Source organism: Hyperoodon ampullatus, assembly GCF_949752795.1.
Source record: "Hyperoodon ampullatus genome assembly, chromosome: 8".
NCBI classification, from domain to species: Eukaryota; Metazoa; Chordata; class Mammalia; order Artiodactyla; family Ziphiidae; genus Hyperoodon; species Hyperoodon ampullatus.
The window spans coordinates 13,635,828-13,656,935 of NC_136921.1; the positions used below are offsets into that span (position 1 = coordinate 13,635,828).

General features: G+C 38.7%; 1 protein-coding gene across 1 annotated transcript in view; it reads right to left on the reverse strand.

The window, feature by feature from the left end:
• NYAP2 (neuronal tyrosine-phosphorylated phosphoinositide-3-kinase adaptor 2) overlaps nucleotides 1-12,442 on the reverse strand; it is a gene marked incomplete at both ends in the record, with an annotated part of 261,901 nt that extends 249,459 nt beyond the window's left edge. Inside the window, one exon of the mRNA XM_079710196.1 lies at nucleotides 12,222-12,442. Within this exon, the coding sequence (XP_079566322.1) occupies nucleotides 12,222-12,442 (221 nt within the window). The remainder of the gene's footprint in view (nucleotides 1-12,221) is intronic.
• Between the last annotated feature and the right edge of the window lie 8,666 nt (nucleotides 12,443-21,108).

Genomic DNA, 21,108 nt, shown 5'->3' on the forward strand with positions numbered 1-21,108 from the left:
TAAAAGTGTCAAGTATTCTGCATGCCTACATCTGCCTTTCATCTTGTTTCTTAGATTATAGGACTAGGATGGTTATCTCTGCCCCAACCGGAAAGCATCTGAGAGTGCGGATCACATAGTTCTTAGAATCAAGATCACTTAACTCCACTAACTCCGCACAAAGGCAGAGACCTCCAGGCAATTGTTCATGTGCTCTGGTTAAGCTACATGCTTGTCCTTTGCTGAATAAACGTTTAAAATCATCTTTCCTCAAACTTAAGTATGTGTGTGTACAACTTTGATTTGGTATGTCTGTCCTGCATACCTGGAGGGCAATTTAGCTCCAACCTTGTGATCTAGCAGTTATATTTCTAAGGTACTAGCCTACGAAAATACTTCTAAATGTGCAAAAGATAGTTTGAAAAGAATGTTTTTTATAGCATTATCTGGAAAAGTTAAAAAAATGTTAACAACCTAAGGCTCTATCATGTGGAAAGGATCGAATAAATTATACTGTACACCCTAAAAAAAAGTATTCCAAATTTCTATACAATTCTTCAATCTCATACCCACAAAGTATCAAAAATGAAACACGAAATTCTTACAGATACCAACAAATCATTAAAAGCCTATAGACATCTCAATATGCCCCAAACCTTTCTCACCAAAACCCCTTTTTCTGCTGTATTCACCATCCCAGCTAATGGGAATGTCATCTTCTATCTTGCTCTCACACCCCACATCCAATCTGTCACCAAATTCCATCAACTCTACCTTCAAAATGTACCTCCAATTCCACCACTTCTCCCCCTGTCCAGCGCTGCTGCTCTGGTCCATGCCACCATCTGTCCTTCTCATGATGGTTTTCACAGCCTCCCAACTGATGTTCCTGCTTCTGCCCCACAGAGCAGCCAGAATGATCCTCCTTTGTATTAGAGGAGTCAGATTATGGCATTCTCTCTCCCAAAAGCCTACAAAAAAATTCTCATCTCATCTCAAATGAGTGGAAGCCAAAATCTTGACAGTGACCTCGTGGCCCATGGCCTGACAAAATCGGACCCCGTTACTTCTGACCTGACCTTCTGACCCCTTGCTTGCTCCCCTCCAGCCACTCTGACCTCCTTATAGCTCCTCCCAACACGTCAGGAATGCTCCCCTCTAGGACCTCTTCTCTGGATGTTCCTTCTTCCTAGAAATCTGTCACCCCGGAGATCCACACGGCTTCTTCCCTCACTTCCTTCAGGCTCTTTCTCAAATGTGACAGCCGTAGTGAGTCTTTTCCTGACCTACCCGTATACCTTTGCACTCTTTCCAAACCCCTGACCCTAACGCCCTGATTTCATTTTCTTCATAGAACGTGTTGCATTTTAACTTGCTCTCTACTCTACTTGTTTATTGTCTGTCTTCCTCACCCCACCCACACCAGACTGTAAATCCCATGAGGGCAAGCTTTTATTTATTTATTTATTTATTTATTTATTTTACTGTTTTGTTCACTGTTTTATCCCAAGCACCTAGAACTATGCCTGACCTATAATAGATGTTCAATAAAGGCTTAATGAAAAACTTTATAGAGAAACAAAATAGCCATGCAACACATATAAACATCACCCAAATAGAAAATTAACAAGTCTTCTTGATGAAGCTCTTCTTCACTGCTGAACCGCTTCATTTCTTATTCAAACATCAGGATATGCTGAGTGGTATACTTAGTCCCAAATCAAAGACTAAAATGCAATTTACTAGTTAAAATAATGGATTTTAAATGCTGGTATTTTTATTTTTTAAAACAGCTTCCTTGTACATCTTGATGAAAGTACTTTTCTTTAAAAAAAATTTTTCTCCCTCTGCTTCCTGGCAGGCTAGTTATATTCATATTCTAGCATGGACATGAATATTCTGTCCTGTATTTCCAAATAGGAATGTTATTGAGAATAACTCTAGAGGCATGTGTTTCACGCAGAGATTCATTTTGGGAGAGGGGTTTGATTTTCCATCTATCAATTAATGATTAAAGTTAATTTCAAGGTGATCCATACATTTATAATGAAGATGTTTTCTTCAGGCTATGTCAAAGTTGGACAGAAGCCTTCAAGCTATTTTATTAACATGCTCAGCCTCTGCTCTAGTCATATCATTTGTTACATTAGACATGTTCTCTAAGCTATATTGCATTTTTAGTAGCTAAAAAAAAAATCCCCCGACTCATACCCTTGCTCAATAATAATTTCTTTTCCTTATTTGGGTTTTTAAACCTTTTCCAAAGACAATGCTTACTTAAAGACTGAGAATATCCTCTGATAGACTGAAAAGTATAAAGAAACAGCCCTAGACTAAAAACTATTGCCTCGTTCATCTATAACCATCTCTAAATATTTAACACTACTTCTGAAAGAAAGAGTACCTTCAATTTTCCAACGGGTTTCTTTTCAATGATTCAGGTCGCCACAGGTTTGGCTGTTTGGAAGGTTCACTCATGCTGTGATTTCCTCAGCGTAAGAAGAGCTTAATTCTCAGGCTGACTGACAGTCTCACGTGGGATTGTGTTCTAAAAAGCCCCTCCTCTTGCCAACATCTGTCTATTTATTTCAGATACAGAATAGACACTGAGCTTCTTAAAATGTAAAGTGAGTGCTAGGTCCCAGATGTAATTCAAGTTGAAACAACCAGAAGTATAAATAGCTCTCAAAAAGGTATGTGAGAAGAATAAAGGCTTACCTTAACATGAGCCATTAAAGGCCCCTCTTAATGTGACCTCTAATTGCCTTGGCAGGTGATGGAGTGAAAAACCTAAAACCACATCTATTACAAATATAGATGTAATGTGAATTGTAAATAGAGGAATGCTGATGTTTGTATAAATCCTCTTAAGACTGTGGTGACCCTTACTGAAAACAGGAGCCCAGCAGGACAGACACCATTTTGACTTGGAAAGTGAACTGGCACAACAGCCAAAATGGACAAATGTGGTGTCCTTAGGCTAAATGGGGAAAATTAATATTAATGAGCATAAGTGGTATCATTAGATATATGCTCATTAATATTAACTTTCCCCTCCAGCATTAAAAAAAAATAGAACATTTTAAATAAATCAATTCATTTAGTATCAGCCTTGTAGATTTGGCTTCTGGCTCAATATAGAGCAGTGAGGGTAGAACAAGGCAAATTATCGAATTCTCTCCTCTAATCGTATGGTCCTATGAATAAAAACCTCCCCATGCATTTGGTATTCTAATGAAAATTACTCCAATGTCTGGATATCTTATTTAGCTTTAGAAAAAGAAATCTGGATGCACAATTTTAGCAACAACAAAAAAATAAGCAAAGCAGCTTGTGCTCCTCTGAAATGATTAATAGAAAAGTGATTGGAATTAATCACAAACACAAGAGGAAGCTGAAATTAGAGAGGGTTATTAAGATACTCTCTGCTGTTTAATCTCACCCCCTTATCAACACATTAACCTTGTTTCCTCTGCCTGAGCCCTGAGTCCTACAGCAAAATTAGGTCAGAAATTCACATCAGATCAGATCAGCTGATTCATTCCAGCAAGACCCTGACACGCTGCAGATTTGGGTTTCATTCTAAATAGGAGTATGGCTGAGGGCTTTGGGGGTTTGTTCCCTATGCTCTAAGCATAGGAGATAGAGCTGGCTGTAGAGTATTTCTAAATATTCTAAGCTAGCTGTAGAGTATTTCTGAAAGTTTCTGAACCCTGTTTCATTTAACGGTCTTCACTTGACCTGAACAAAATGAACATCCATTTTCATACACAAATAGAGCATTTCATTTTTCTACATACCTGCAATTAAATCAAACCCAGTGAGATTACCTATTCGTGACAAAAGTAGCTATTCACGTTGCACTGAACGCATATATCGCTCGCTAAAATGTACTTCAGTAAATGCTCCCTATTTCCATAAAGCCTGTCACAAATCATGAGTATGATTCCAGAAGCCATAACTATCTAAATAGGATTTATGTAACTGTTAACATTTCTCTAATAAGAGCTCTCAATGTAATTATGCCTTTGGGTAATCATTTAAAATATTATCCAATTCTAAACTTTGGTATCAGAATCATTTGCTTTTTAAGTAACAATGCTTTAGTAAAGGGAAAGCAATTTTTTTTAATTTTTACTTTTTTTTTCTGTATCGTCTAGAGGATGAACTTTCCTGGTGCTTCGTTTCTCTTTGACTAACAGAGATACTGAAACCTTCAAATTTAAATAACTTCCAAGTATATATCCTAATATACAAATGCATCTATTTGTTTTTAAAGGAGCATAACTAATCTAATTCCATTTCTGACTGTCACTTTTAAACAGGAAATATAACCTCATATAGATCCCTTGAGGGCATCCACAGGGAATAGAGACATTCCTAATCAGCTTAAGTAGTCCTTTGTGTCAGAACCACTTTGCTAAAGTCCAGAGCTGTCTTGCGGACTTGCAATGTTTGGGAGAATTTCACTAATGTAGCATTTGTTTTATTAGAAAAAAAAATTCAACCCCTTTCTACAATAGAAAAAATACTCAGAAAGGCATGTACTGGGAACACATTTTCTTGTGGCTTTTTATTTAAGGGATATGTCCTATATTGTTTTCAAAATACTGTGGCTAATAGTAAAATGAGACAATGCAGGAAGTAGTTCCAGAATCCAGATAGAAAAATTCACATGAAGGGAAGGAAGCCTCAAACCTAAGCATGCATCGTTTGATATACAAGATGATCTTTTATTGCCTCTCTTCCTCAGTGAATATCCTTACTGGATGTCCTGAACAAGATGTTTCCTGTAAAGAGTGAACCCCCAAAGCAGACATATGTTCACAGGTACACACAGGTACTGCCTTACAGGTTGTTTGTAACCAGACTGTTCTCATTGGTCAGTTGCCTCCTTCTTAATGGCGAGTGCTTATGTGTGTCAATGGTTCAATATACCTATCATCTCTGTGTCTTAAACATCCGTCTTCACCCACACACATGACAAACTAGGGTTTTGTAACCCGTCTCAAGTGATCTCACTCGTTTGAAACTGTAGGCTTTGCATGTTTGTTTTCTAATAGGTTTTATAATAAAAAATAAAATCTGACTTAACAGTGCCTGCAGAAAGCCATTAGAATTTCGAATAGCAGAAATGATGAGCTACTGAAATATTTTTTCATTCTCCATTAATTTTTTGCCTTTGAGTGTCTCTCTCTCTTTCTTTCTCACCAAATGTTATTTGGAGCTGTTAAGAAAAGTACTAGCAAACAGTATCACTTTTTATTTATTTGAAATGTTTCACCTAATAAGACTTTTCAGTAAAATCCCATTTGAGAAATGGAAGTGAAGGTACAAGAAAGTTAGTAGTGACAAAGGACTCAAGTTAGTTTAAAAATAAGGAATTGGGCTCAGAAAGCTTAAGTGACTTAGAACACAGAATGTGATGAGGGTATTCCTTTTCTAAGAGCTCAGTGTTTTAAGCTCCCCAGCTTCAACACAAAAGGCATTTCAGCACATATGTGATCTAGAAGGTCAATCATATGAAATCCTATTTCCATTTTTTAAGCAATCCCTGGCAGTCTGCACATTTCTGAATTTGCAACTGGCATATTTCACAGAGAATTATCATCAATGCCTTTTCAAGGTCAAACATGCTCCATCTTTAGATTTTTCAACATTATCATAGTATATATTAAAGAAGGCATTCAGCAGACATGATAAAGAATTTTAATTGATTAGACTGTGTTCATTAATGTCATGTTGAATTTTCTCTACAACTTGACATAAATTGCATGTTAAAAGTATTAAACTATGTGTGAAATTTAGATGTGGGTATTCTGCTTTGGTCGCCATCTCTGGAACCTCAGAATTCCTGTGTGACCAGAATCTTCCTAGGGAATTTTCAAAAATTTTAAAAATACACTTCCTATTAGGAACGTTGTTGAAGCAATTCTAAAAATGTACTGTGAGAATATTCTATATAATATTTAAGATTTATTATATTTTTTAATTGTCAGAATCCCAGAATACTGGTCACCATATGAACAAAATAAAAATTAAATTTGAATATTTCAATGGGTACTGAGATGGAATAACTTGAGCTATCTGCAGCTATAGCCCCGCCCCAAATCAGGGAGAACTTTAGTCTCTTCCTGCTGCCCAATCATGACACTTTTGGCTCCTTTCATGTTTCTCTCTCCAACTCTTCCCACAACAACATCCAGAGATTTCTACGTATGTCCTCACACTGTGCATGGGCCCTGCTTTTGTAAAAGAAAGTCATCTGGGCAACATGGATGGACCTAGAGATCATAATACTAAGTGAAGTAAGCCAGAGAAAGATAAATATCCTATTATATCACTTTTATGTGGAATCTAAAAAAAAATGATACAAATGAACTTATTTACAAAAGAGAAACAGTCTCACAGACTGAAAACAAACTTATAGTTGCTAAAGGGGAAAAGAGGGGAGGGATAAATTAGGAATTCTGGATTAACAGATGCACACGATTATATATAAAATAGATAAACAACAAGGACCTACTGTAGAGCACAGAGAACTATATTCAGTATTTTGTAATAATGTATAAAGGAAAAGAATCTGAAAAATTATATATATATATATATATATATATATATATATATATATATATTCACTTTGCTGTACACCTGAAACATTGTAAATCAACTATACTTCAATAAAAAACAACAACAACCTCTACAAAAAATAAACAAAAAAGAAAGTCATCTGAGAAGTCTCAAAATTTAGGAGATTTTACTAGTATTTTTTCTCTTCCAAAGATCTTTTCACTTTAAATTAGGATTCCATAAAACATTTGGGGGAAAGAGTGTAGGAAAGAGCAGGGAGGAGTTACTGATAGCAAGATACATACTACGTCTTTCAGTTCCTAGCATGTGTGATACCTATGGCACAATAATAAAATGGTGTTTGAGGAGCCAGGTTTGGGGCCGTCATACAGAATTAGTCATCCTTTCATTCATCACTCAGTCACCTGTACATCGTGGCTGAACACCCCTATCTGAAATATTTGAGATCCCATCCCTTCCCACCTACTCAAGGACATAATCACAGTAATTTTTCCTTCCCTCTCCTAAGTCATTAACATTTCCCTTTCTACTGTAATCTTTCATATCAGCATTTCAGATAAGCTAGTTTTTGCTCTGCTTAAAGGGAAAAACCAGAAAAACAGAACACTATAGACTTCTCTTCCCCCTTCAACTACTCTCCATATTTGTGAATTTTGTTTAACCTCGAAAGTTCCTAAAATAGTTCTCTATTCCTCTCTTCCTTGTTTCAATTCCTCTTTTCGCATCCTCTTGTGAACATGACTCCACTGCGTTTTGTCCCCAGACCTCCACCAAAACTGTTCTTGTCAACAACACCAATGTAATAAAAGACATTGTTCAATCCTCAGGATTCAATATATTTGATCTACCAGTAAAATCTCTCTCTCTTCTTTAATCACTTTTGTCATTTCACTCTGAGGCAACACCCACCTTGGTGATTCTTCTCTTATCCCACTAGCTGTTCTTACTGGATTTTTCTACTGTTCCTGTCATGTAAACAATTAGGTGTCCCAAGGAACAGTACTGTGTGCTTTTATCCTCTCTATCTAATTTTAGGTCCTAGGGATCCTTAACTAGGCTCATGATGTAAAGAATATATGACTCTCATATTAAAACCTCCAGTTTTGATCTCCACCATGAGCCCTGGATCCAACTGCCTATCCAGAATTCTCCACTTGAATATCTAAAAGGGCTCCCAGCACTGGCTTATGAAAGCTGAACTCCCACTCCCCCACCATTTAAACTAAATTTACTCCTGTTTTAGTCTTTACCATTTCATTAAATGGAATCAGCATTCTTCTAGTTGTTTCAGGAAAAATGAAACATAACATAACAACAACAGAACCAGAACAGCAACGAAACAAATTTGAGAGTCATCTTCAATTCCTTTCTCTTATTCAACTTATATGTCTCATCAATTAGAAAATGTTACTAGTGCCCCAAATTTTAGCACTTTATGCCACATTTACTAGTACCACTCTGGTCCAAACTACCATCAGCTCTCACTTGAATTACTGCAAAAGCTTTCTCTCTGAATTCCCTGCATCCAACTATGCCCTGTTCATCTGAATGCAAGCAGTCAGAGTAATCTTTGTTAAAAAGGGCAGTTAGTGTATGCCATACCTCTGCTCAAGAAATCTTCAATGAATATATTTTTTTCTTTTAGACTAAAACATGAACTTATAATGCTCTACATTACCTGGTGGCTCCAATAACCGTTGAACTTACACCTCTTCCAATCTTTGCTTGGTCACTACACGACACCTTCCCTTCTTGGAACACATCAAACTTGCTGTTTCCTCTGTCGCGAATTATCTTCCCCAGACAGCCATGTGGCTCCTGTCTCTGGCAACAGCCTCCCAATGTGTAATGTCTGTGCTCAGCTGTTTTTGGATTTCAGAGGTCTTCCCTGGCCTCTATTCTATTGCCCTCACCCTGCTTTATTTTACAGTGTAAAAATTTATTATCACCTATCATATATATTTATTTATACGTATTTCTTTCATGTTGCCTATCTTTCACCCTTCTCTCAGAATACAATTCTTTTATAACCAGGAACTTTGTTCTGTTCATTGCTGTCTCATAAAGGTCTAGAACATTTCCTGGCACTTAGTAAGGTTTCAATAAATATTTCACCAATGAATGAATACACTTAACAGCAAGTTGTTTATTGAACAATAAGCTGGCTTCAGATTCTATTCTAAGAACTGTATATACAAATAGTCATTCTTCTCATGAAACTTACATTGTAACTTGAACATCAGCAACCATGTCACATATTGTGTGCATTGTTTGCTCATTGTCTCTAATCACCTTGACCTCAGGTGAAAGATGCCCTATCTAGCTCACAGGTTAATCATCATTTCTTGCTTCCAGGATTAAAGCCTCTATGCCTGACCCCTTATTTCATGGGTGGGGTCAGAATTCAACTTGAACATCAGCTCACTTTACTATGACCTAGCAGTCTGTTGACCTCTAGTTGGTGTCCCTAGGCCTGGGAAGTTGGTTTATTCTTCAACTCTACCCAGATCTACTGACAAATTCTGAATAGCCTCATCATCTAAAATGCCACTGTCACTAGGTCACTGTGACATAAAGTACACACATTTATAACTCTCCTGTGGGTAACACCAACTACTGTGGCAACAACAGCCTTACAAGCAACATTGCCATGGAACCTTAAGAGTAAGCTGGCTTCAGGCATACCTACTTCCACATCTCTGGCTTACGTCCTGCCATGGAAACAATAAAAGTGCACAGTAACTGAACATCTATCTCATCAAATGCCAGATCCTAGGAGGCTCTTTCTTCTTCCTGCTACCAGTGGGTTCTTCATTTTCCTCCTAATCTGATTATAGAAAGGTAAACTGCTAATTTAAAATTGACAAGTAGGGATTTCCCTGGTGGCACAGAGGTTAAGAATCTCCCTGCTAATGCAAGGGACATGGGCTCGAGCTCTGGTCCAGGAAGATCCCACATCCCACATGCCACAGAGCAACTAGGCCCATGCACCGTAACTACTGAGCCTGTGCTCTAGAGCCCAGAGCCACAACTACTGAGCCCGTGTGCCACAACTGCTGAGGCCCATGCACCTGGGGCCCATGCACACCACAATGAGAAACCCACGCACCACAACGAAGAGTGGCCCCCGCTCTCTGCAACTAGGGAAAGCCAGCGTGCAACATCGAAGACCCAACACAGCCAATAAATAAATAAATTTATTAAAAAATAAAACTGACAAGTACTTTTTTTTCTCCCCTCTTTGAATCTTTACTTATTTGATACAAGAAAGAACACTCATACTCAGAAGAACTGTTTCAAACAAGACATCGACATTGATTAAACATACACACACACACACACACGCACACACACACACACACACACGGTGGGAGACTTCTCCTGCCCTTACTCTGTTCTTAAGCATGGTTAGACTACAGTTTTATACTGTGTTGACAGTGTGATGTGGAAGCAAAATTGTCCAGATCGTTTGGGACTTTTTCAATTCAGTGTGTGATCTGAGCTATCTTTATGTTTATGGCTTGTAATATAATTCTAGAAAATATTGCTTTGTTAATGTAGCAGGAACTAACACAAATTTCCTGAATTTCCTGGACCTCATTTACTATGCAATGACAGGGTGCTGTGTCTCCACCTACCTAAATTCCAGCCCCTGTCCCCTGGACTTTTGACTTCTTGGAATTGTTGGTTATGCCTCTTTGAACACTTGACCACTTAAAGTGAGTCATTTTTACTTTCTTAATATCTATGGATCTTTAGATAGAAACTTTCTGAGGTTGTTGATGAAACACAGAAGCTAATAATACAGTGATAAGCACCCTGGGGTGCTCTGTACAATCTAATAGAACTATTCAGCAAATAATTCTGTCTCTATGCTCAGAGAAAAGAGTGAATTATGTTTAATGGCAAGATTAAATTAGATTTTAGAGATGAAGTTATTTTAGAAATCACGTAGGATAACCTTTTTTGTTCTGAGTTTCAGAAAACTTAGACTCACAAAAGTAAATTAAAATGTTTACATACATACAGAAGTTCAGGGCTTCCCTGGTGGTGCAGTGGTTAAGAATCTGCTTGCCAATGCAGGGGACACGGGTTTGACCCCTGGTCTGGGAAGATCCCAAATGCCTCGGAGCAACTAAGCCCACATGCCGCAACTACTGAGCCTGTGCTCTAGAGCCAGAGCTCCGCCAATGAGAGAAGCCACAGCAGTGAGAAGCCCATGGGCACGGCAATGAAGAGTAGCTCCTGCTTGCCTGAAGACTCAATGCAGCCAAAAATAAATAAATAAAATAAATAAATGTATAAAAAATACATCTTGGTTAAAAAAAAAAAGTTCATCAGAGGTACTTAGCAGAAAAAAAAAAAAGTTGTTCTAAGAAAGGGCACTTAGTGCATCCTAGAAAGGAACCTGTGATACCAACTAAAATTAGGTAGAAATAAAAAAATAACATATCTCAAAATAACTTCTGCAATTATGAACATGTTTATCAAGCATGCCATTTTACAAATCTTTTTGTATACCTGGTAATAGAATAGATTTCCATTTGAATAGTCCAGAGAAAAAAGATGACACTCTTTCAACTAATCTTGTACAAAATTTCCAAATCTCTCGCCTTCTTTCTCTCTCTCTTCCTTCCCACCCTCTCATACAGAGTTGTTTGCCATTAAATGATTGGAATAGTGCATCCTTACCTAGCCTCTTTATAAGAATCAATAGTTTACCTTAAAAGAATATGTTATTTTCCTTCATATCATAATGTTCATAGAGAGTAAGCAAAAGGATTAATTCTAGGTTAGATGAAAAATCCACCAACTTACTATCAAAATAGCTTACTATTACCATTTCGTTATCCAGTCAATTGATGGATTAATTTCCTAAATTCTGTCTCTTTGCACTTAGTAAATGGACTCCATTGAAGAAATAGGACTCCATCAAACACTTATCTCTACCTGTAACCTCACAACACATACACTCAGAAAATATTGTAATATTTTTTGGAAAAATCAAAAGATGTGTATCCTTACTTTGGTCTCAGCATGCTAGGGAACTTAGCCTCCATTTGGAGGCTGCAATCGGGGCTCATTTGCTTGTAGCAGGTGGGTCTTGCAGCATAAAAGTCATTTCATTTGAACAAACCTGGGGCTCTTAGTACCAGACAATAGATATAATAGCCACAGAATTCTACACAGAGGGCACACATTGAGTATTCCACTTCAGAAACTCACATAATTCTAATTATTGACAAGTCTTTTCATAATCTAGGAAGATGGTGAACTCTCTTATAAGGATGATACAAAGACAATTAAATATGGGGATTTTCATTAAATATTAAAGTGTGTGTTCCCTTAATCTTTTATCGAGAGATTGTTCAGTATGAACTTTTATTTAGAGGAAACTGAATTCTTTCCCCACCCCATCAGCGTCTCCATACTCATGACACAAAAGTAAACAACTTTTGTTAACTAAGGCAAGTGTCCTGTCAGTAGGGTGCATTGTGTTTTCATCATAGTTGAGAAGACATTTTCACTTTGTCTCCTCAAGTCTAACTTTGACAAACCCCTTCTTGACCAGGTGACAGCATCACAGCCTCTGCAGAACTCACAGATACCCTGAGGTGTGCAAAACTCAGAACAATTTCATTTATACTTACCGTTTTATTGCTTCTTCTTGTCTTCGGCGTTTTTCATTCTTTTCCTTCAAGTAGGCCAAGTTTGTTTCATTTCTCAAGCGATCATTTTCTCGAGCAATGTCTGATGCATTCTGAATAACCAATCCATCATAGGCCTTCATCCCCATATCTTCAATATACTGGAGAAATGTGTCCAGAGGGTCTTCCTCAGGGTTAGAACTCATCATCCTGGATGATTTCATGTGAAAAGGAACACTTCCTGTGGGATGAGAACACATTTTACCTTCATCAAAGATGTGGATAAAAGCAAGGTGCTGCTTATTCTCTTAACATCTTGTCAGCCCCAAACTCCACTGATTATGGCAGGATGTACTTAGAGAAAATGTCTCATTAGAAATTACAGTCAGAGTATTTAAAGTTAATATTAAATGAATGTTGCCTGGGTAGCAAACGCTTCTTCAAAGCAAAAAAAGCAGCAAATCAGAGGTCTTCCCTGGTGGCGCAGTGGTTGAGAGTCCGCCTGCCGATGCTGATGCAGGGGACATGGGTTCATGCCCCGGTCCAGGAAGATCCCATGTGCCATGGAGTGGCTGGGCCCGTGAGCCATGGCTGCTGAGCCTGCGCGTCCGTGAACCTGTGCTCCGCAATGGGAGAGGCCACAACAGTCAGAGGCCCGCGTACAGCAAAAAAAAAAAAAAAAAAAAGGAAATCAAAGGCTAAAGCTCTCGCGCTGAAAGGTGATGTGTGGCTGCAAAGATCTGCGGTAAGAAAAAGGTAAGTTTAGGTAAACAGAGTCATGATTTTGCTTCTCAAAAATGTGTTCATATACTAATAAGATACAGTAGAACCAAGGTTCATTTTTTTCTGATTACTACAAAGACTGTTCTGTTCAATTTCAAATAAAATGATGTAATTATTTGGAATGAACTTTTCGTTTAAATAAATTTACTTAGAGATGAGGGGAAGATGGCGGAAGAGTAAGATGCGGAGATCACCTTCCTCCCCACAGATACACCAGAAATTAATCTACACGTGGAACAACTCCTACAGAACACCTACTGAATGCTGGCAGAAGACCTCAAACCTCCCAAAAGGCAAGAAACTCCCCACGTATCTGGGTAGGGCAAAAGAAAAAAGAATAAACAGAGACAAAAGGTTAGGGACGGGACCTGCACCAGTGGGAAGGAGCCGTGAAGGAGGAAGGGTTTCCACACACTAGGAGCCCCTTCGCGGGCGGAGACTGCGGGTGGTGGAGGGGGGAAGCTTCAGAGCCGTGGAGGAGAGCGCAGCAACAGGGGTGCGGAGAGCAAAGCGGGAGAGATTCCCACACAGAGGATTGGTGCCAACTGGCACTCACCAGCCCGAGAGGCTTGTCTGCTTGGCCGCTGGGGTGGGCGGGGCTGGGAGCTGAGGCTCGGGTTTCGGGTTTCAGTCAGAGCGCAGGGAGAGGACTGGGGTTGGCGGCGTGAACACAGCCTGCAGGGGGCTAGTGTGCCACGGCTGGCTGGGAGGAAGTCCGGGGGAAAGTCTGGAGCTGCCAAAGATGCAAGAGACTTTTTCTTCCCTATTTGTTTCCTGGTGCGCTAGGAGAGGGGATTAAGAGCGCCGCTTAAAGGAGCTCCACAGATGGGCGTGAGTCGCGGCTAACAGCGCAGACCCCAGAGACGGGCATAAGACGCTAAGGCTGCTGCTGCTGCCACTAAGAAGCCTGTGTGTGAGCACAGGTCACTGTCCACAACCCCCTTTCCGGGGAGCCTGTGCAGCCCGCCACTGCCGGGGTCCCAGGATCCAGAGACGGCTTCCCCGGGAGAACGTACAGCGTGCCTCAGGCTGGTGCAACGTCACGCCGGCCTCTGCCACTACAGGCTCGCCCCACCTCCATACCCCTCCCTCCTCCCGGCCTGAGTGAGCCAGAGCCCTCGAAGCAGTTGCTCTTTAACCCCGTCCTGTCTGAGTGAAGAACAGACGCCCTCTGGCGACCGACACACAGAGGCGGGGCCACATCCAAAGCTGAGCCCTGGGAGCTGTGAGAACAAAGAAGAGAAACGGAAATATCTCCCAGCAGTCTCAGAAGCAGCGGATTAAAGCTCCACAATCAAATTGATGTACCCTGCATCTGTGGAATATATGAATAGACAACAAATCATCCTAAATTGAGGAGGTGGACTTTGAGAGCAAGATTTATGACTTTTTCCCCTTTTCCTCTTTTTGTGAGTGTGTATGTCTATGCTTCTCTGTGAGATTTTGTCTGTATATCTTTGCTTCCACCATTTGTCCCAGGGTTCTACCCATCCTTTTTATTTTCTTTTTAATATTTCTCTTAATAATTATTTTTTATTTTAATAACTTTATTTTATTGTATCTTACTTTATTTTATTTTACTTTATCTTCTTTCTTTCTTTCTGTTTTCCTTCCTTCCCTGCTTCCTTCCTTCCTCCCTCTCTCCCTCCTTTCTTTCATTGTTTCTTTCTTTGTTTCTTTCTTTTTTTCTACTAATTCTTTCTTTTTTCATTTTCTCCCTTTTATTCTGAGCCATGTGGATGAAAGGCTCTTGGTGCTGCAGCCAGGAGTCAGTGCCGTGCCTCTGAGATGGGAGAGCCAACTTCAGGACACTGGTCCACAAGAGACCTCCCAGCTCCACATAATATCAAATGGTGACAATCTCCCAGAGATCTCCATCTCAACACCAGCACCTAGCTTCACTCAACGACCAGCAAGCAACAGTGCTGGACACCCTATGCCAAACAACTAGCAAGACAGGAACACAACGCCACCCATTAGCAGACAGGTGACCTAAAATCATAAAAAGTCTGCAGACACCCCAAAACACAGCACCAGACGTGGACCTGCCCACCAGAAAGACAAGATCCAGCCTCATCCACCAGAACACAGGCACTAGTCCCCTCCACCAGGAAGCCTACACAACCCACTGAACCAACCTTACCCACTGGGGACAGACACCAAAAACAATGGGAACTACGAACCTGCAACCTGCAAAAAGGAGACCCCAAACACAGTAAGATAAGCAAAATGAGAAGACAGAAAAACACACAGCAGATGAAGGAGCAAGATAAAACCCCACCAGACCTAATAAATGAAGAGGAAGTAGGCAGCCTACCTGAAAAAGAATTCAGAATAATGATAGTAAATATGACCCAGAATCTTGGAAATAGAATAGACAAAATGCAAAAAACACTTAACAAGGACCTAGAAGAACTAAAGATGAAACAAGCAATGATGAACAACACAATAAAGGAAATTAAAAATACTCTAGATGGGATCAATAGCAGAAAAACTGAGGCAGAAGAACGGATAAGTGACATGGAAGATAAAATAATGGAAATAACTACTGCAGAGTAGAATAAAGAAAAAACAATGAAGAGAACTGAGGACAGTCTCAGAAACTTCTGGGAGAACATTAAAATCACCAACATTCGAATTATAGGGGTTGCAGAAGAAGAAGAGAAAAAGAAAGGGACTTAGAAAATATTTGAAGAGATTATAGTTGAAAACTTCCCTAATATGGGAAAGGAAATACTTAATCAAGTTCAGGAAACACAGAGAGTTCCATACAGGATAAATCCAAGGAGAAATACACCAAGACATATATTAATCAAACTGTCAAAAATTAAATACAAAGAAAACATATTAAAAGCAGCAAGGGAAAAACAACAAATAACACACAAGGGAATCCCCATAAGGTTAACAGCTGATCTTTCAGCAGAAACTCTGCAAGCCATAAGGGACTGGCAGGACATATTTAAAGTGATGAAGGAGAAAAACCTGCAACCAAGATTACCCAGCAAGGATCTCATTCAGATTTGATGGAGAAATTAAAACCTTTACAGACAACCAGAAGCTGAGAGAGTTCAGCACCACCAAACCAGCTTTACAACAAATGCTAAAGCAACTTCTCTAGGCAAGAAACACAAGAGAAGGAAAAGACCTACAATAATGAATCCAAAACAATTAAGAAAATAGGAAAAGGAACATACATAGCAATAATTACCTTAAATATAAATGGACTAAATGCTCCCACCAAAAGACACAGATTAGCTGAATTGATACAAAAACAAGACCCATATATATGCTGTCTACAAGAGACCCACTTCAGACCTAGGGACACATACAGACTGAAAGTAAGAGGATGGAAAAAGATATCCCATGCAAATGAAAACCAAAAGAAAGCTGGAGTAGCAATACTCATATCAGACAAAATAGACTTTAAAATAAAGACTATTAGAAGAAACAAAGAAAGACACTACATAATGATCAAGGGATCTATCCAAGAAGAAGATATAACAATTGTAAATATTTATGCACCCAACATAGGAGCATTTCAATACATAAGGCAAATAATAACAGCCATAAAACTGGAAATTGACAGTAACATATTTACAGTAGGGGACTTTAACACCTGACTTTCAACAATGGATAGATCCCCCAAAATGAAAATAAATAAGGAAACACAAGCTTTAAATGATACATTAAAAAAGATGGACTTAATTGATATTTATAGGACATTCCATCCGAAAACAACAGAATACACATTTTTCTCAGTGCTCATGGAACATTCGCCAGGATAGATCGTATCTTGGGTCACAAATCAAGCCTTGGTAAGTTTAAGAAAATTGAAATTGTATCAAGTATCTTTCCGACCACAATGCCATGAGACTAGATATCAATTACAGGAAAAGATCTGTAAAAAATACAAACACATGGAGGCTAAACAATACACTACTGAATAATGAAATGATCACTGAAGAAATCAAAGAGGAAATTAAAAAATACCTAGAAACAAATGACAATGGAGACATGACGAACCAAAACTTATGGGATGCAGCAAAAGCAGTTCCAAGAGGGAAGTTTATAGCAATACAATCCTACCTTAAGAAACAAGAAACATCTCAAATAAATAACCTAACCTTTCACCTAAAGCAATGAGAGAAAGAAGAACAAAAACACCCCAAAGTTAGCAGAAGGAAAGAAATCATAAAAATCAGATCAGAAATAAATGAAAAAGAAATAAAGGAAACAATAGCAAAGATCAATAAAACTAAAAGCTGATTCTTTGAGAAGATAAATAAAATTGATAGACCATAAGCCAGACTCATGAAGAAAAAAAGGGAGAAGACTCAAATCAATAGAATTAGAAATGAAAAAGGAGAAGTAACAACTGACACTGCAGAAATACAAAAGATCATGAGAGATTACTACAAGCAACGCTATGACAATAAATTGGACAACGTGGAAGAAATGGACAAATTCTTAAAAATGCACAACCTGCCAAGACTGAATCAGGAAGAAATAGAAAATATGAACAGACCAATCACAAGCACTGAAATTGAAACTGTGATAAAAAAATCTTCCAACAAACAAAAGCCCAGGACCAGATGGCTTCACAGGCGAATTCTATCAAACATTTAGAGAAGAGCTAACACCTATCCTTCTCAAATTCTTCCAAAATATGGCAGAGGGAGGAAGACTCCCAAACACATTCTTCGAGTGCACCATCACCTTGATACCAAAACCAGACAAAGATATTACAAAGAAAGAAAACTACAGGCCAATATCACTGATGGACATAGATGCAAAAATCCTCAACAAAATACTAGCAAACAGAATCCAACAGCACATTAAAAGGATCATACACCATGATCAAGTGGGGTTTATTCCAGGAATGCAAGGATTCTTCAGTATATGCAAATCAATCAACGTGATACACCATATTAACAAATTGATGGAGAGAAACCATATGATCATCTCAATAGATGCAGAGAAAGCTTTCGACAAAATTTAGTACCCATTTATGATAAAAACCCTGCACAAAGTAGGCATAGAGGGAACTTTCCTCAATATAATAAAGGCCATATATGACAAACCCACAGCCAACATTGTCCTCAATGGTGAGAAACTGAAAGCATTTCCACTAAGATCAGGAACAAGACAAGGTTGCCCACTCTCACCACTATTATTCAACATTGTTTTGGAAGCTTTAGCCACAACAATCAGAGAAGAAAAGGAAATAAAAGGAATCTAAATCCTAAAAGAAGAAGTAAAGCTGTCACTGTTTGCAGATGACATGATACTATACATAGAGAATCCTAAAGATGCTACCAGAAAACTACTAGAGCTAATCAATGAATTTAGTAAAGTTGCAGGATACAAAATTAATGCACAGAAATCTCTGGCATTCCTATACACTAATGATGAAAAATCTGAAAGTGAAATCAAGAAAACACTCCCATTTACCACTGCAACAAAAAAAATAAAATATCTAGGAATAAACCTATCTAAGGAGACAAAAGACCTGTATGCAGAAAATTATAAGACACTGATGAAAGAAATTAAAGATGATACAAATAGATGGAGAGATATACCATGTTCCTGGATTGGAAGAATCAACATTGTGAAAATGACTCTACTACACAAAGCAATGTACAGATTCAATGCAATCCCTATGAAACTACCACTGGCATTTTTCACAGAACTAGAACAAAAAATTTCACAATTTGTATGGAAACACAAAAGACCCTGAATAGACAAACTAATCTTCAGAACGAAAAATGGAGCTGGAGGAATCAACGCTCCTTGACTTCAGACTATACTACACAGCTACAGTAATCAAGACAGTATGGTATTGGCACAAAAACGAAAGATAGATCAATGGAGCAGGATAGAAAGCCCATAGATAAACCCACGCACATATGGTCACCTTATCTTTGATAAAGGAGGCAGGAATGTACAGTGTAGAAAGGACAGCCTCTTCAATAAGTGGTGCTGGGAAAACTGGACAGGTACTTGTAAAAGTATGAGATTAGATCATTCCCTAACACCATACACAAAAATAAGCTCAAAATGGGTTAAAGTCCTAAATGTAAGGCCAGAAACTATCAAACTCTTAGAGGAAAACAGGCAGAACACTCTATGACATAAATCATAGCAAGATCCTTTTGGACCCACCTTCTAGAGAAATGGAAATAAAAACAAAGATAAACAAATGGGACCTAATGAAACTTCAAAGCTTTTGCACAGCAAAGGAAACCATAAACGAGACCAAAAGACAACCCTCAGAATGGGAGAAAATATTTGCAAATGAAGCAACTGACAAAGGATTAAGATCCTAAATGTAAAAGCAGCTCATGCAGCTGAATAACAAAAAAACAAACAACCCAATCCAAAATGGGCAGAACATCTAACTAAACATTTCTCCAAAGAAGATATACAGACTGCCAACAAACACATGAAAGAATGCTCAACGTCATTAATCATTAGAGAAATGCAAATCAAAACTACAATGAGATATTATCTCACACCAGTCAGAATGGCCATAATCGAAAAATCTAGAAACAATAAATGCTGGAGAGGGTGTGGAGAAATGGGAACACTCTTGCACTGCTGGTGGGAATGTGAATTGGTCCAGTCACTATGGAGAACAGTATGGAGGTTTCTTAAAAAACTACAAATAGACCTACCATATGACCCAGCAATCCCACTACTGGGCATATACCCTGAGAAAACCATAATACAAAAAGAGTCATGTACCAAAATGTTCATTGCAGCTCTATTTACAGTAGCCCAGAGATGGAAACAACCTAAGTGTCCATCATTGGATGAATATATACAGAAGATGTGGCACATATATACAATGGAATATTACTCAGCCATAAAAAGAAATGAAATTGAGCTATTTGTAATGAGGTGGATAGACCTAGAGTCTGTTATACAGAGTGAAGTAAGTCAGAAAGAGAAAGCAAATACCGTTTGCTAACACATATATATGGAATTTAAGGGAAAAAAATGTCATGAAGAACCTAGGGGTAAGACAGTAATAAAGACACAGACCTACTAGAGAATGGACTTGAGGATATGGGGAGGGGGAAGGGTAAGCTGTGAGAAAGCGAGAGAGAGGCATGGACATACATACACTACCAATCGTAAGGTAGATAGCTATTGTGAAGTAGCCGCATAGCACAGGGAGATCAGCTCGGTGCTTTGTGACCGCCTGGAGGGGTGGGATAGGGAAGGTGGGAGGGAGGGAGAGGCAAGAGGGAAGAGATATGGGAACATATGTATATGTATAACTGATTCACTTTGTTATAAAGCAGAAACTAACACACCATTGTAAAGCAATTATACTCCAATAAAGATGTTAAACAAACAAACAAACAAACAAATAAATACATAAATTTATTTATTTAATTTGGCTGCACTGGGTCTTCGTCGCCACGCGTGGGCTTTTTTCCCTGCTTTGCACAGGCTTCTCATTGCAGTGGCTTCTCTGGTTGCAGAACGCTGGCTCTAGGCGCACAGGCTTCATAGTTGTGGCTTGCAGCATCTAGAACGCAGGCTTAGTAGTTGTGGCACATGGGCTTAGTTGCTCCACGGCACGTGGGATCTTCCAAAACCAGGGCTCAAACCCATGTGCCCTGCATTGGCAGGCGGATTCTTAACCACTGCACTACGAGGCAAGTCCTGGAATGAACTTTCTTATTGTGTGTTTTCTTTGCAATTTAAAATTAAGGTTTATGAATCTGAATAATTCATGCAGAATATAGCAGTAATCAAGGAAATACACATTTCTAATATAATTTGTCTTAGAAATAATCTCTTTTTGACCCTCCACTATTTTCCAAAATGGTGCTCCGTAATGGCTTCTTGCTGTAACTGAAATATCACAGATCACCAGGGCCACGTTAATCCTTACCAGTCTGGTAATTCAAGCGGTGGCAATTATGATGATCCTTGCTACATGAGGTTTAAAAACCTGAGCCACAGAAAGGAATACTGAAAGCCAAAGTCAAATCAAAACAAAAACAAGAACATAGGACTTTTGAAGCTCATGTATAAAATGCTGGAAATAATAGCACCCACCTCCTGCTGATGTGAAGATTATGAGACGTGATGA